The sequence below is a fragment of the Hemiscyllium ocellatum genome, chromosome 2, assembly GCF_020745735.1.
Source record: "Hemiscyllium ocellatum isolate sHemOce1 chromosome 2, sHemOce1.pat.X.cur, whole genome shotgun sequence".
In the NCBI taxonomy this organism is placed as follows: Eukaryota; Metazoa; Chordata; class Chondrichthyes; order Orectolobiformes; family Hemiscylliidae; genus Hemiscyllium; species Hemiscyllium ocellatum.
Genome location: NC_083402.1, coordinates 18,974,519 through 18,990,760, shown reverse-complemented (window position 1 = coordinate 18,990,760; position 16,242 = coordinate 18,974,519). Strand labels below are relative to the sequence as shown.

General features: G+C 44.5%; 1 protein-coding gene across 4 annotated transcripts in view; it reads right to left on the bottom strand.

The window, feature by feature from the left end:
* The window catches only part of cep44 (centrosomal protein 44), a 74,300-nt gene extending 58,281 nt beyond the window's left edge, over positions 1-16,019 (bottom strand). For 2 of the 4 annotated variants that reach the window (XM_060842957.1, XM_060842983.1), the window contains exons 1-2: positions 15,660-16,019; positions 4,381-4,476 (exon numbers count right to left, since the gene is read on the bottom strand). In XM_060842957.1, the coding sequence (XP_060698940.1) occupies positions 4,381-4,469 (89 nt within the window). In that variant the 5' untranslated portion in view covers positions 4,470-4,476; positions 15,660-16,019. Of the gene's footprint in view, positions 1-4,380; positions 4,477-8,885; positions 8,927-10,137; positions 10,183-15,659 lie in introns of those variants that run through there. The other 2 variants (XM_060842967.1, XM_060842974.1) reach the window with 2 other exon arrangements.
* Between the last annotated feature and the right edge of the window lie 223 nt (positions 16,020-16,242).

Here is a 16,242-nt window from a genome sequence, read left to right as displayed (position 1 = left end):
GGCTGAGAAGTGGCAGATGGAGTTTAATTCAGGTAAATGCGAGGTGCTACATTTTGGGAAAACAAATCTTAGCAGGACTTACACACTTAATGGTAAGGTCCTAGGGAGTGTTGCTGAACAAAGAGACCTTGGAGTGCAGGTTCATTGCTCCTTGAAAGTGGAGTCACAGGTAGATAGGATAGTGAAGAAGGCATTTGGCATGCTTTCCTTTATTGGTCAGAGTATTGAGTACAGGAGTTGGGAGGTCATGTTGTGGCTGTGCAGGACATTGGTTAGGCCACTGTTTGAATATTGCCTGCAGTTCTGGCTCCTTCCTATCGGAAAGATGTTGTGAAACTTGAAAGGCTTCAGAAAAGATTTACAAGGATGTTGCCAGGGTTAGAGGATTTGAGCTACAGGGAAAGGCTGAACAGGCTGGGGCTGTTTTTCTCTGGAGCATCAGAGCCTGAGGGGTTGCCTTACAGAGTTTACAAAATTATGAGGGCCATGGATAGGATAAATAGGCAAAGTCTTTTCCCTGGGGTCAGGGAGTCCAGAACTAGAGGACATAAATTTAGGGTGAGAGGGAAAAGGTATAAAAGAGACCTACGGGCAACCTTTTCTCACAGAGGGTGGTACGTGGATGGAATGAACTGCCAGAAGAAGTGGTGGATGCTGGTACAATTGTAACATTTAAGAGGCATTTGGATGGGTAGATGAATAGGAAGGGTTTGGAGGGATATGAGTCGGGTGCTGGCAGGTGGGACTAGATTGGGTTGGGATATCTGGTCAGCATGGCCGGGTTGGACCGAAGTGTCTGTTTCCATGCTGTACATCTCTATGACTCTATGATACTGGCAAAGCCAACATTCACTGCTTTTCCATAATTGTCCATGATTCTTTGTAGAAATTTGATGGAATAAGATCATTTTCCAGGACAAGAATGAGGTCTTATCCATGCTCGTCACATATGGGCCACATGGTAAAGCAGTTTAATTTTTTAGTCATTTTTTTTGTGGGATGTGTGTATCACTGACTGGGCCAGCATTATTTCTCATCCATCGTTGCCCTTGAGAAGGTGGTAGTGAGCTGCCTTCTTGAACCACTGCAATCCACCTTCTGGGGGTGATCCACAATGCCACTGGAGAGGAAATTCCAGGATTTTGATCCAGCAACAGTGAAGGAACAGCAGTATATTTCCAAATCAGGATGATGAGTGGCTTTGAGAAGAACTTGAAGGTGCTGGTGTTCCCATTTATCTGCTGCCCATGTCCTTCTAGATGGAAGTGGTCGTGGGTTTGGAAGGTGCTGTCTGAGGATCTTTGGTGAATTTCTGCAGTGCATCTTGTAGATAGTACACACTGCTGCTACTGATTGTCAGTGGTGGAGGGAGTGGATGCTCATGGATGCAGGACCAAACAAGCAGGCTGCTTTTTCCTGGATGGTGGTCAACCTTCTCAAGTGTTGCTGGGTCTGTAATCATCCAGGCAAGTGGGGAGTATTCCATCCTGACTTGCGTCTTGAGGATGGTGGACAGGCTTTCAAGAGTAAGGAAGTAGCTCGCTGCATCTTACCTGCTCTTGTAGCCATTGTGCTTTTGTGGCGAGTCCAGTTAAGTTTCTGATCAATGATAACTTTCAGGCTGTTGATAGTAGGGGATTCAATGATGGTAACACCATTGAATGTCAAGAGGTGGTGGTTAGATTGTCTCATATTGGTGATAGTCATAGCGTTGCATTTGTATGGCACGAATGTTACTTGCCACTTGTCAACCCAAGCCTGATATTGTTCAGATCTTGTTGTGTTTGTCCACAGAATGCTTCAGTGTCTGAGGAGTCGTGAATGGTGCTGAACATTATGCAATCATCAGTACACACCCCCACTTCTGACATTACGGTAGAGAGAAAGTTGCTGATTAAGTGTCTGGGACACTATCCTGAGGAAACTTGTATAGAGATGCCCTGGAGCTGAGATGACTCACCTCCAACTACCACAACGATTTTGCTATTGTCAGCTATGACTCTAATCAGGTAGGTAAAAACAATGACTGCAGATACTGGAAACCAGATTTTGGATTAGTGGTGCTGGAAGAGCACAGCAGTTCAGACAGCATCCGAGAAGCAGTAAAATCGACATTTTGGGCAAAAGCCTTTCACAGAGTGTTTGCCCCCTTGATGCCACAATTGGTCGAATGCAACCTTGCTGTCAAGGGCTGTCACTCTCACCTCATCTCTTTCGTTCATGTTTGAACCAAGGCTGTAATGAGTCTGGAGCTGAATAGCCCTCATGGAATGATTAGATTAGATTAGATTACTTACAGTGTGGAAACAGGCCCTTCGGCCCAACAAGTCCACACCGACCCGCCGAAGCGCAACCCACCCATACCCCTACATTACCCCTTACCTAACACTACGGGCAATTTAGCATGGCCAATTCACCTGACCCGCACAGGAAACCAGAGCACCCGGAGGAAACCCATGCAGACACGGGGAGAACGTGCATACTCCACACAGTCAGTCGCCTGAGTCGGGAATTGAACCCGGGTCTCAGGCGCTGTGAGACAGCAGTGCTAACCACTGTGCCACCGTATCGCCCACAAGAGCCCAATCAGAGCGTCACTGAGCAGGATATTGCTGAGTAATAGCAATGTTGATGACACCTTCAATCACTTTACTGATGATCGAGATTAGACTGATGAGGTCGTAGTTTGCCGAGTTGGATTGGTGCTGCTTTTTATGTATAGGACATACTTGGGCAATTTTCCACATTGTCAGGTAGATGCCAATGTTGTAACTGTACTGGAACAGCTTGGTTCCGAGAGCAGCAGGTTCTGGAGCACAAGTCTTCAGTACTATTGCTGGAATGTTGTCAGAGCTTGTAGCCTCTGCCATAGCCAATGCCTCCAACCGTTTCTTGATATCATGTCGAATGAATCGAATTGGCTGAAGACTGGTATCTGTAATGCTGGGAACCACTGGAGGAAGATGAGCTGGATCGTTTACTCAGAATTCTGGCTAAGATTGCTGCGAATATATCAACCTTATCTTTTGCACTGTTGTGCTTGGCTCTTTCATCATTGAGGATGAATACATTTGTGGAGCCTCCTCCTCCAGTAGGTTATTTAATAGCCCACCACCACTCACTGCAGAGCTTAGATCTGATCTTTTGGTTATGGGATCACTTAGCACTATCACTCGTTATTTATGCTTTTTGGCATCTAAGTAGTCCTATTTGGTGGCTTCACCAGGTTGACATCTTATCTTCAGGTATGCCTGATACTGCTTTTGGCATGCCCTCCTGCACTGTAAATTGAACTAGGACTGATCCCCTGGCTTGACGGTAATGATTGGGTGGGAGATATGGTAGGCCATGAGGTGACAAATTGTGCTGGAATACAATTCTGCTGCTGTTGATGGCCTACAGTGCCTTATGGATGCCTAGTCTTGAGTTGCTAGATCTGTTCGAAATCTATCCCATTTAACATGGTGATAGTGCCACACAACACGATAGAGGTTATTCTCAATATGCAGGCAGGACGCGTGTCCCAAAGGACGGTGCAGTGGTTGCTCTTACCGATACTGTTATGGACAGATGCATCTGCAGTTAGCAGATTTGTAAGGATGAGGTCAAGTATGTTTTTTCTCTGTTGTTGGTTCCCTCGCCACCTGCTGCAGACCAAGTCTAGCAGCTACATCCCAAGTTTTCATTCCCAAGAAAACATAAGAGAACCAATTACGCTTTTACAACGTACTGACAGCTTCAGTCACTTTTGCTTATATTAGCTTTATGTTTCCAGATTTCTTTCTAAATTAAATTCAAACAATCAAACCAACTTGCGATGTCTAAACTTTGTTAGATTGTAAAATACCCATTGCACGACCTGCTTGCCACAAGCAGTCTCTCTATTGCTCTCTATTGGAGCAAAACATAAGGAATGTTAACTTGAATCTAATGCATAGCAAGATAAGAGTTTAAATAAACCACTTTAGAAATTTGAAAGCATGTCCTGTCTGACACATTAGTGCACCTGATGCAATATTACACAGTCAGAAGGGCCATCATTCAAATGCCATGTTAAACTGGGCTCCATTTGCCCTGTCAGGTAGCCACGAGAAATCCACAGACAACAATTCCAAGGGCAGTAATAGTGTCATCCAATGTCCTGCCAAATTTATGCACAAAAGAAGTTGCCAGGTCATTGTCTCTTTGCTGTCAGTGGAATATGATTCCTTTCAAGTTTTTGCCACATTTCAAGAGATTAAACTTCAAAACTGTTCAACTGGATGCAAAATGCTACATGACAGATTAGTGAAAGATCTTACATAAATTTAAAAATGGATCACTTTCTTTTACACTTTTAGTCCATTAAAATGATAACAGTGCTGCATTTTAGCTTCTTACCCATTATAATCAATATCTTGAGGATAATTCAGTGAACGAAGTCCTTGTTCTAATTTTCGAAGTGATCCCTTCAAATCACCGGTTGTCATCTTACACCTACAACATGAGCAACAGGATCATGTAAATAGTCAAAAAAGTAATTGTAATTTACTAAATGGTGCTCAAAGGTTTCTTCATTTTTGCTAACCAGTAAACTGCCAGCAGTGTTGATAAGCAGAACAGAAATACAAAAGATGAGCCCAATGATGCTTCAAAGCAGTTCACCCAATAACTTCCTTTGGAAAGCTGTGACTATTCTGCAGGAAAACAGCAGTTCATGCAAAAAAAATCCCACAAATAGCACTGAGACATACAACCAAGAACTCTAAATTTGCTTACAGAGGAGCAGGAATGAGGATGCAAGGAGACTTCAAAGTGATTTAGACAAGCTGAGTGTGTTGGTAAACACATGGCAGATTGGCTAAACATGAAGTTGTACACTTCAGTGTGAAAAACAGAAGGCAGAATAATTATTTAAATAATGATATAGAGAGGTGTAGATGTCTAAAGGGATCTGTCTGTCCTTGTACACTGGTCAATGAAAGTAGACAGGTAGGCACAGCAAGCAGTTAGAAAGACAAATAGCATACTGGCTTTCGTTGTGAGGGGATTTGAGTTCAAAAGTAAGGATGTCTTGTTGCAGCTGTACAGGGCCTTGGCAAGATCACTTGGAGTATTGTGTACAGTTTTGGATTCCCTATCTAAGTAAGGATCTACTTGCTTTGGAGGGAGTGCAGTGGAGGTCACAAGGCTGATCAGGGTATGGCAGGACTATCATATAAGGACAAATTGCTTCAACTGGGCATGTATTCACTAGACTCAAGAGGACATCAGACTGAAATATACAAAATTCTAAGAGAGACGGACAGACTACACACAAGGAGGACGTTTCCCCTGTTGGAGAGTCTAGAACTACATGGATACAGTCTCAGGATACATGGTAGCCATTTAAGATCGAGTGCAAGGTACATTTGTTTGCTAAAATGGGAATGAACCTGTGGAATTCTCTGCCACCCATGGTAAAACTCAAGTCACTGAATATATTCAAAAAAGTGAGGTTTTTTTTAAGATATTAAAAGATATCAAGTAGTATGGAGAGAAAGCAGGAATCTAGCATTGATATAGAGGATCAGCCATGATCATATTGAATGGCAAAGCAGACTTGAAATATTTAATTCCCTAATCTTGCTCCTAATTTCTATGTTTCTATGAAAAGAACCCCTGAAACATAATATCCACCACACTACTATAACAATCCTGTAGATGTCCTGTCCCACTGTCAGGGCAGACCTGCTAGAAATGATAGAACAGTGGTATACAACTGAGACAGAGTTGGCCTGAAAGTCCTCAATTTAACTTTTATTCACTCACAGGATGGGCCACATGCTGGTTGGGCCATGAGAAGGTAATGGTGAGATGTCTTCTTGAACCATTGCATTTGGTGTGAATATACCACAATGTCTTTAAAAAGGGAGTGCCAAGGTTTTGAAGCAAGGGATTGATTATATAAATTCCAATCGGATGCTAAGTGGCTTGGAGGGGAACTTGCAGGTAGTAATTTTCCCATGTATCTACAGCCCTTGTCCTTCTAGAGTGGTAGTGGTTATGGGTTTGAAACATACTGACTTAGGAACCTTGGTGAATTACTGCCATTTTATAAATGGTTTTACTAAGCATCAGAGATGGAGGGACTGAATGTTTGTGATTGTGGTGCCAATTGAGTAGGTTGCTTTGTTCTGGATGGTGTCAAGTTTCTTGAGTGTTGTTTGTGATCCCCCCCCCCCAGACAAGTAGGAGCATTCCATCACACTCTTCATTTATGCCCGAAAATGGCGGCCAGGCTTTAGGAAGTCAGAATTAAAAAGTGTGCTGCTGGAAAAGCACAGCAGGTCAGGCAGCATTCAAGGAGCAGGAGAGTCAATGTTTCTGGCATAAGTCCTTCATCAGGAAAATGGAGGGTGAAGGGTGCAGACAGATAAACAGGTAGGTGGGGGTGGGGCTGGCAGGAAGGTGATAGGTGGATGCAGGTGGGAGATAATTGTGATAGGTGGGAAGGAAGTTGGACAAGTAGGACAGAACAAGAGGGTCATGCCGAATTGGAGGGTTGGTCTGGGATGAGGTTGGAGGGAAGTCAGAAGATGAGTTACTTGCTGCAAGATTCCAAGCCTCTGGACAGTTCTGGTAGCCATAGTATTTATACACCACGTCCAGTATAGTTCACTGGTCAATGGACAGCCATAGAGTGTTGATAGTGGGGGATTCAGTGGTAGGAATACTATAGAATGTCAAGGGATGATAGTCAGATTCTCCTCTCTTTTGTTGAAAATGGTAATTGCCTTGCATTTGTGTGGCACAAACTTTAATTGTCACCTGTCAGGCTGAGTCTGGTAATTGTCCAGATCTTGTCGCATTTGGGCATGAACAGTTCAGTGAATGAGGAATCACGAACAGTGTAAACATTGTTCCCTGACTATTGTTGTCACAAAGCTGGTTTCATTTTTCTAAAAGCTGTTCCTTTTCTCAAGGATACTATGTCCTTGGTTTCTTTAATTTGGGTAATAAACCACTGTCAGTGCCTATTAGTCTGGTTTGGTACAGAAATTAAAGAGTATTGAGAGGCCTTTTGTTGATATGCAAACAGATAAGACTTCAGGCCAAAGTGGTCATGGTTTAGAAGTGACCTGTATAATGAAAGGGGAGTGGTCAGCTCTCTAGACGAGCAGTTCAGTTCATCCAGAACTAGTTGGGAATTAACACTGAGCTGTGTCGAAACAAACTCTCTCTCTCTGCCCTTCTAACTCCAACCTGTAAGCATCTGTTCTATTCATTTATACTGGTTTCTAAGGGGGCTTGCTTATTGGGACTATTGTGTGTATTCAGAACAGCATAATTAAGTCTAGTTTGGATAGACTGAGTTCTGTAGGGGTTCTGTTTAATTTTGTGAATAAATTTTTGTCTGTTATTAACCTGGCAGTCAACCTCACTAACTGACATTTTCCAAAACAAATTGCAAAGTTATAGTCTGAGCTGCCTGCTTAAGAATGTTCTCAGTGGTCTGGCCTAACCCATAACATTGTACAACAACACTTCTGACATTATGATGGAGAGAACGCTATTGATGAAGCAGCTGAAGATGGCTGACCCAAGGACACTACTTTGAGGAATTCCTGCAAAGATGTTCTGGAGCTGAGATGTCTGACCTCCAACAACTACAATTATTTTCGTTTGTGCCAGATATGACTCCAACCAGCGAAGTTTTCCCCTGATTCCCATTGACTACATCTTTGCTAGAGCTTCTTGATGCCACGCTCATTTAAATTGGTGTTGATGTCAAGGGCAGTCACTCTCACCTCACCTCTTGAATTCAGGTCTTTTGTTCATGTTTGAATAAAGGCTGAACTGAGGGCAGGGGAGCTGAGTGGGCCTGACAGAACCCAAACTGGACATCAGGAAGCAGGTTATTGCTAAGCAACTGCTGCTTGATAACACTGTTCCTGAAGTCTTCTATCACTTTACTAATGATCAAGAGAAGACTAATCACGCATTGTTTGACCAGATTGAATCTGAACCACTTTTTGTATACAGGACATATCTGGGCAATTTTTCACATGGTCAGGTGGTTGGCAGATGCCAGTGTTCTGCTGTCCCAGAAAGGTTTGGCTAGGGATGCAGCAGGTTTTGGAGAACACATCTTCAGAACTATTGCCAAGATGCTGCCAGGGCCCTTAACCTTTGCAGTATCCAGTGCATCCAATGTGTTATCATGTGGAGTGATTCCAATCGGCTACTGACTGTCACCTGTGATGCTGAGGACCTCTGCAGATTGCCAAGAATGATCAGCACTCTGACTAAAGATTGTTGCCAATGCTTCAGACTTACATTTTGCACAATAATGGCTCCCACATGATTTGAGGGTAGGGAAGGTTCTGGAGTGTTCTCCTCCAGTGAGTTGTTAAATTCTCTATGATCATTCACAGCTAGATATGACAGGATTACAGAGACTAGGTCAGATCCATTGGTCATGAAATTGGTTCTATTTATCATTTGCAGCTTTTGCTGTTTGGCATGACTGCAGTCTTGTTCTGTAACTTCACTAGGTTAGTACCTTTTATTTTTAAAGAATGCCTGGTATTGTTACTGGCATGCACTCTTCTTTGAACGAGGACTTATCTCCTGCCTTGATGATAATGGTTGATCAGGAGATATGATAGGTCATGAGATTGTATTGCAGCACAATATTTTTTTAATTCAGTCATGAGATGTGGGTGTTGCTGGCTGGCCAGCATTTATTGCCCATCTCTATTTGCCCTTGAGAAGGTAGTGGTGAGCTGCTTCTTGAACTGCTGCAGATCAAGGATCAAGATGCAATCACAATGCCCTTAGAGAGGGAATTCAAGGACTTTGATCCAGTAACAGAGAAGCAACTGTCCTAATCAAAATGGTGAGTGGCTAGAAGGAGAACTTACAGATGGTGGTGTTCCCATGTATTTGTTGCCCTTGTTCTTCTAGGTGGAAGTGATCATGGGTTTGGAACATGCTATGTTTCTTTGCTGAAATTCCTGCAGACTACCTTGTAGATAGTATGCACTACTGCTACACAGCGCCATTGCTGGAGGGAGTGGATGCTTGAGATGTGGCGCCAAACAAGCAGTTTGCTGATGATACCTGCATTGAATGTCAAGAAGCATGGTTAGGTTGCCTTTTATTGGAGATATAGTCTTTGCCTGGCATTTGTTTGGTGTAAATGCTTCTTGCCACTTGCCGTTGGAAGATATTCTTAATGTGAAGAGTGACTGTGCAGCGGTACTCTTAGTGATACCATCATGAACAGATTTCTGAAACAAACAGATTGGCAAGGACGAAGTTTAAGCAAGATTCCTCCTTTTATTGATTCCAACATCACAAACCCAGTGCAGCAGCTACAGAATTCATCTAGCTCAGTCTGTGATGGACCTACCAAGGAACTCTTGGTGGTGGAATCGAAATCCCTATCCAGAATACATTCTCCACACCTGCCACCTTCAATGCTTCTTCCAAGTGCTTCAACATGGAGGAGTACTCATTCATCAGCTGGGAGATTACTTGGTAACAAACAGGTTTCTTTGTCCATGTTTGACCTGATACCATGAGCTTTCATGGAGTCCAGAATCAGTCAATGCTGAGTACTGCTAGGGAAGCTCCCTCACAACTAGACATCATTATGCTGCTCCTCTGCTCGGTCTGTCTTGCCAGTGACACAGGGCATGTCCAGGTTCGGTTATGGTGTTGTCTTGGACATTGCCTGTAATGTAAGATTCCATGAGTATGGCTATGTCAGTCTGTTTCTTGACCAATCTGACAGACAGTTCTGTCAATTTTGGCATTAGCACCCAGTTTTTAGTGAGGAAGACTTTACAGGGTTAGAGGGTTGTGTCATTGTTGTTTCTGGTTTTAGTCAGTGCCAGGTGGTCATCCATTTTCATTATTTTTTCCTTTCTAGCAGTTGATACAATTGAATGGCTTACTAGGCAATTTCAGAGTGCAGTTAAGATTCAAACACATTGCTTCAATATGGACTCCCATATTAAGGCAAACATGGGCAAGGAAAGTTCCTGTTGATTAACATGTACCGTCTTCCTTTAGTTGCTGAATTAGTACTCCTTTATGTTGAACATCAATTGGAAAAAGTAGTGTCAAAGTCTCAAAAGCTATTCTCTGTGAGACTTCAATGTCCATTACCAAGAACGGCAAAAAGAACACCAGTGTTGACCAAGCAGTTGGATCCTGAAAGAAATAAAAGCAAAGTACTGCATATGTTGGAAATCTGTTTGAAGAAGTCATTTGAACTTGAAATATCAACTCCATTTCTCTTTCCACAGATGATTTCTCCAGCATTTTCAGTGTTTGCTTGAGTCCTGAACAGCATTAACTGCCACACAGTTAATGATATAATCAAGAGGGAAATCTACCTTTTCCTTACCAATTCAGCTGTTGCAAATACATCTTCCATGGCAGGGTTACTTGGTGGAAGAGGGATGGGGTTCTCAACTTCATAGAGGATATGATCTATCGTTTTATCTAGCACTACCATAGTGCTAAATGGAATAGATTTAGCACAGATTAACAACTCAAAACCGGAGATCCATAAGGCACTGTAGATCTCCAGCAGGAGCAGAACTGGATTAAATCACAATGTGCAATCACATGATCTGGCATAGCCTTCACTCTGTCATTACCATCAAGAATTCAAGAATGTTAGAATTGTTATAGCACAACAGGAAGCCATTTAGGCCATTGAGCTTCTCATCCAGTGCCAATATAGAGGTCCACAGCACAGGATAAAGGCCCTTTGGGTCTGTGCAGTCAAAAACAACTGCTTAACTATTCTGAAGCCATTTTTCTGCATTTGGTTCATTGTCTTATATGCCTTGACAATGCAAATGCAAACCTAAATTCTTTTTAAATATTATGCAAATTTATGCCTTTATCACCCTTACAGGCAGTGAGTTTCAGATTTCCAGTACATTAACTTTTTCCCCTCGAATACCCTCCAAATCTCCTTCCCTTTACCTTAAATATATGCCCCTGGTCAATGATCCCTCCACCAAGGTAAAATGTTTCTTCTTATTTTGATGTGTGTCACCTAGCAAGCAATTGATGAATCAATGAAATAACTTCTGTTTAGATATGACCCTTTGCGCTTTCAGGGGTTTCTTTCAGGGTCTGTTCACAGACAAAAACTACTTTTGAAGTCCACTTGCACAAAGTAAGAAATCCACAAGTAGCAATAACGTAGTGACTAGTTAGTGATGTTGTATGAATTGACAGCTGGATTCTCTGCAGTTGTACATAAATTTACTATCTTCTAACTTACAGGCCAAGCGTACCATTGGCCAAACCATCACAAACCAATTCTGACATGGAAATATCAAATGCCTGCCTAAAAATCAGAGCTAATTAATTTACTGTCTCATCATGTAATTGTTCTGCAAACTCCTAAACAAAAAAAACAAAACAATCCGTAAAACATGACCTGTCCTTCTGATGTCATATTTGAACTTGCTATCTTTCTATATGTTGCCGTACATTATCTTTCAAAGAATCAATATATTTATTTATCTATATTTTCTCAACCACTCTAGATCAACTCTCTATAGTTCTGTTATAGGCAATTTGAGATTCAAACATGTTGCTATTATAATGGACTCCCATGGCACTAAGACATTAAGACAAACAATACTCACTACAGATAAAAACAATGACTGCAGATGCTGGAAACCAGATTCTGGATTAGTGGTGCTGGAAGAACACAGCAGTTCAGGCAGCATCCAGAGTGCAGCGAAATCGACGTTTCGGGCAAAACCCCTTCATCAGGAATAAAGGCAGGGAGCTTGAAGCGTGGACAGATAAGCTAGAGGAGGGTGGGGGTGGGGAGAAAGTAGCATGGAGTACAATGGGTGAGTGTGGGAGGGGATGAAGGTGAGAGGTCAGGGAGGAGAGGGTGGAGTGGATAGGTGGAAAAGGAGATAGGCAGGTAGTACAAGTCTGGACAAGTCATGGGGACAGTGCTGAGCTAGAAGTTTGGAACTAGGGTGAGGTGGGGAAAAGGGAAATGAGGAAACTGTTGAAGTCTACATTGATGCCCTGGGGTTGAAGTGTTCCAAGGGGGAAGATGAGGCGTCTTCCTCCAGGCGTCTGGTGGTGAGGGAGCGACGGTGAAGGAGGCCCAGGATCACCATGTTCTCGGCAGAGTGGGAGGGGGAGTTGAAATGTTGGGCCACGGGCGGTGTGGTTGATTGGTGCAGGTGTCCCGGAGATGTTTCCTAAAGAACTCTGATAGGAGGCATCCAGTCTCCCCAATGTACAGGAGACCGCATCGGGAGCAACGGATACAATAAAGGATATTAGTGGATGTGCAGGTAAAACTTTGGTGGATGTGGAAGGCTCCTTTAGGGCCTTGGATAGAGGTGAGAGAGGAGGTGTGGGCACAGATTTTACATTCCTGCAGTGGCAGGGGAAAATGCCAGGATGGGAGGGTGAGTTATAGGGGGACGTGGACCTGACCAGGTAGTCACGGAGGGAACGGTCTTTGCGGAAGGCGAAAAGGGGGGGGGAATATATCCCTGGTGGTGGGGTCTTTTTGGAGGTGGCGGAAATGTCGGTGGATGATTTGGTTTATGCGAAGGTTTGTAGGGTGGAAGGTGAGCACCAGGGGCGTTCTGTCCTTTATACGGTTGGAGGGATGGGGTCTGAGGGCGGAGGTGCAGGATGTGGACGAGATGCGTTGGAGGGCATCTTTAACCACATGGGAAGGGAAATTGCGGTCTCTAAAGAAGGAGGCCATCTGGTGTGTTCTATGTTGGAACTAGTCCTCCTGGGAGCAGATACAGCAGAGGCAGAGGAATTGGGAATACGGGATGGCATTTTTGCAAGAACTGCTGTGCTCTTCCAGCACCACTAATCCAGAATACTTTCTACAGCTTCATGGTCACTATTATTGAAACTATCTTTCAATTCCAGATTTTATTAATTAATTGAATTTATTTTAAATCTGACCTACTGTCATGGTGAGACTTGAAGTAGTGTCCTCAGGACATTGCATCAGGACATTGTGGCTCTTTTGAATGTCCTGATGCAACTTCGTTTGTGCGTGTTGGGATGGTTGCTTTCATAGCTCAGGACTTGGTCTGTGTGTGTGGCTCTTCTGTATACCTTTGTGGTGAATTCTCTGTTCGGTGTTCTCTGTACCAAAAGGGCCACAACACACTGCAGCACACCAGAACTACAAAAAGAGGAAGAAGAACACCTATACAAGGTGTTCACCAAAAACGGATACTGCGCAATTTTATCAACAGATGCCTAAGGGAAAGACAACGAAATGAGGACATGCCACAACACAAAGGACTGGCCACACTACCATACATCAGGAGCATTTCTGAACTCACAGCCAGACTACTGCGACCACTAGGACTCATAACAGCACGCAAACCAACAGCCACGCTCAGACAACAACTCACCAGGACAAAGAACCCGATACCCAGCATGAGCAAAACCAATGTAGTGTACAAAATCCCATGCAAGGACTGCACAAAACACTACATAGGACAAACAGGAAGACAGCTAACAACCCGCACCCATGAACACCAACTAGCCATGAAACAACACTACCAGCTATCCTTAGTAGCCATACACTCAGATGACAAACAACATGAATTCGATTGGGACGACACCACTACTATAGGGCAAGCCAAACAGAGAACAGCCAGGAATTCCTAGAGGCATGGCACTCATCCACAAATTCTATCAACAGACACAGCGACCTAAACCCTATATACCGGCCACTGCAGCGGACAGCAGCTGACAACCGGAAGCGGCAGATTCAGACCACTATAAATGCCGGAGGAATCAGCACAGAAGCGCTTCACAGGAGGCTCCCAAGCACTGAGGATGTCACCTAGAAAGGGGACGAAACGTTTGCAACAAAAACTCCCAGCTCGGCAAACAGAACCACAATGATTCTCTCCAATGCCTGCACATGCTTCCAAAACTGAGATGTCCAGACAACTGCATTACGTCAGGTGTGACCAAAGTAGAGTCTCATCAACTTGGTTTCTAAGAACAGATCATAAAGGCATCTCAAGAGCAGCATCAGGCATATCTAAAATTAGATTTCAACCTGGTGCAGCTACATCCATTAAAATGTAGATGATGGGAGCAGGAGTAGGCCATCGACGCCGAGAGCCATCTATGCCATTTATTATGATCATGGCAAATTATCGAGCTCAATACCCTAATCTCGCCTTCTCCCTATCCGATCGTTTTAGCCAGAACAGCAATATCAACCTCCTTGATTCTTTTAGCCACAAGAGCTATATCAAACTCCTTCTTTGCGCAATCTTTGCACCTTAAACACTTTCTGTGATCGTGAATTTCACAGGCTCACCACTCTGTGGGTAAAGAAATTTTTCCTCATCTCAGTCCTAAAAGGTTTACCCCTTATCTTTAAACTATGACCCATTGTTCTGGACTCCCCAACATCAGTAACATACTTCCTGCATGTAATGTATCTAGCCCTGTTAGAATTTTATATGTTTCTAAGATCCCTTCCATCCTACCAATCTTTGAAGCTCTGGAGAACATAAGCTAACTGACTCAATTTCTCCTCATGTCAGCCCTGCCATCCCAAGCATCAATTTGGTAAACCTTCACTGTACTCCCTTTACAGCAAGAACATGTTTCCTCAGATATGGAGACCAAAATAGCACACAATATTTCAGGTGTGGCCTTACCAATCTTCTTCAACATACAGTTTGCCTTCTTTACTGTTTACTTACCTTTTTACTTACTTTTAGCAACTGGTGCACAATGACACCTAGCACATACTTTGTGACAGAACTTCGGCGGTGGGGGGTGGGGGAAAGAAAGGGGGTGAAATGGATTGAAAACAAAAGAACACAGGGCTCTAACCGAATGATATGAGCAAGTTGAATCAGAGAGCAGGACTCTGACCCAGGGACCTAGAGTTAGAGGTCAGAGTTCAAAATGGGTCAGAGGGGACCCTCCATATTGGAAGAGAGGAAATTATGTTAGAGGACAAGACTGATAGAGGAACAATGGAGAATGTGACAGATGAGGAAATGGGGTTAGAGAGCAGGGTCCTGTCCCGGGAATGGGGTCAGAGGTCAGGGATTGAACCTTGGAAGATGGAGTCATCGGGGCAGGATTCTATCATTGGGAGATAGGTGAGGGAGTCGGGGGGGGGGAATACTGACGATGGACAGGGGGCCAGAGGGCACACTCTCACCTTGGGTGGTAGGGGCAGAAAGCAGGGCTCTCACTCTGGGTAGTGGAGCTAGGAGGCAGAACTTCACCCTGGACAATGGGGCCAGGCCTCTCACCTTGGAAGGTGGTGGGGTCAGAGGGCAGGGCTTTCACACTGGGCAGTGGGGTCAAAGAGCAGGGTTTCTCACCCTGGAGGGCGGTGGGGCCAGAGGGCAGGGCTCTCACCCTGAGAGGTAGGGTTAGAAGTCAGGGTCTCACCCTGGAGGGCGGTGGGGTCAGAAGGCAGGGCTCTCACCCTGGAGGGAGATGGGGTCAGAGGGCAGGGTCTCACCGTGGAGGGCGGTGGGGTAAAAATCGGTTATGGTCAGTCTGACGAGGGCGTGGGTTATAGGAAGTCGGGACAGGACGGTGGGTGGCGTGGATAATCCGAACCGGTGCTGGGGTTATCAGTTTGTGTTGAACTGACCAAACTCCCTCACCTGCCTGCGTGCCCGGCTTTGGTCCTCCTCGACCCGACTCTGAAGTTGTTAACGAACCGCCTACAGTTTGATGGATCGGTCCGGCAGGCGCCTCGCGCGGTGTTTGAATTTGATTGACAGGCTCCCCCCCTTTTTCTGAGTCAGCGCGGGTCCGCAGCGGGCGCCTCGCGCGGTGTTTGAATTTGATTGACAGGCTCCCCCCCTTTTTCTGAGTCAGCGCGGGTCTGCAGCGGGCGCCTCGCGCGGTGTTTGAATTTGATTGACAGGTTTTCTCCGAGTCTCCGCGGGTCTGCAGCGGGCGCCTCGCGGGGTCGGTTTGAATTTGATTGACAGGTTTCCCTCTAACGGCTGCCCTCCTCCGTCTCCTTCTCCCTTTGCCGGCGGATCCAGCAGCTCGCCGTTCCGTCCCCGCACATTCGCCAGCAAAAAAACACGTCTGTCTTGCTAGTAGACACACAACCATTCTTAATCTTTTGAACACGGTTCTTCCTCCCTCTACGCAATATTTTTTTTTAAAAATCGGTCTGTAATTTTCCCCGATATTGTTAGAATGCGTTTTCTGTTTCATTGATCGAATCTGCCC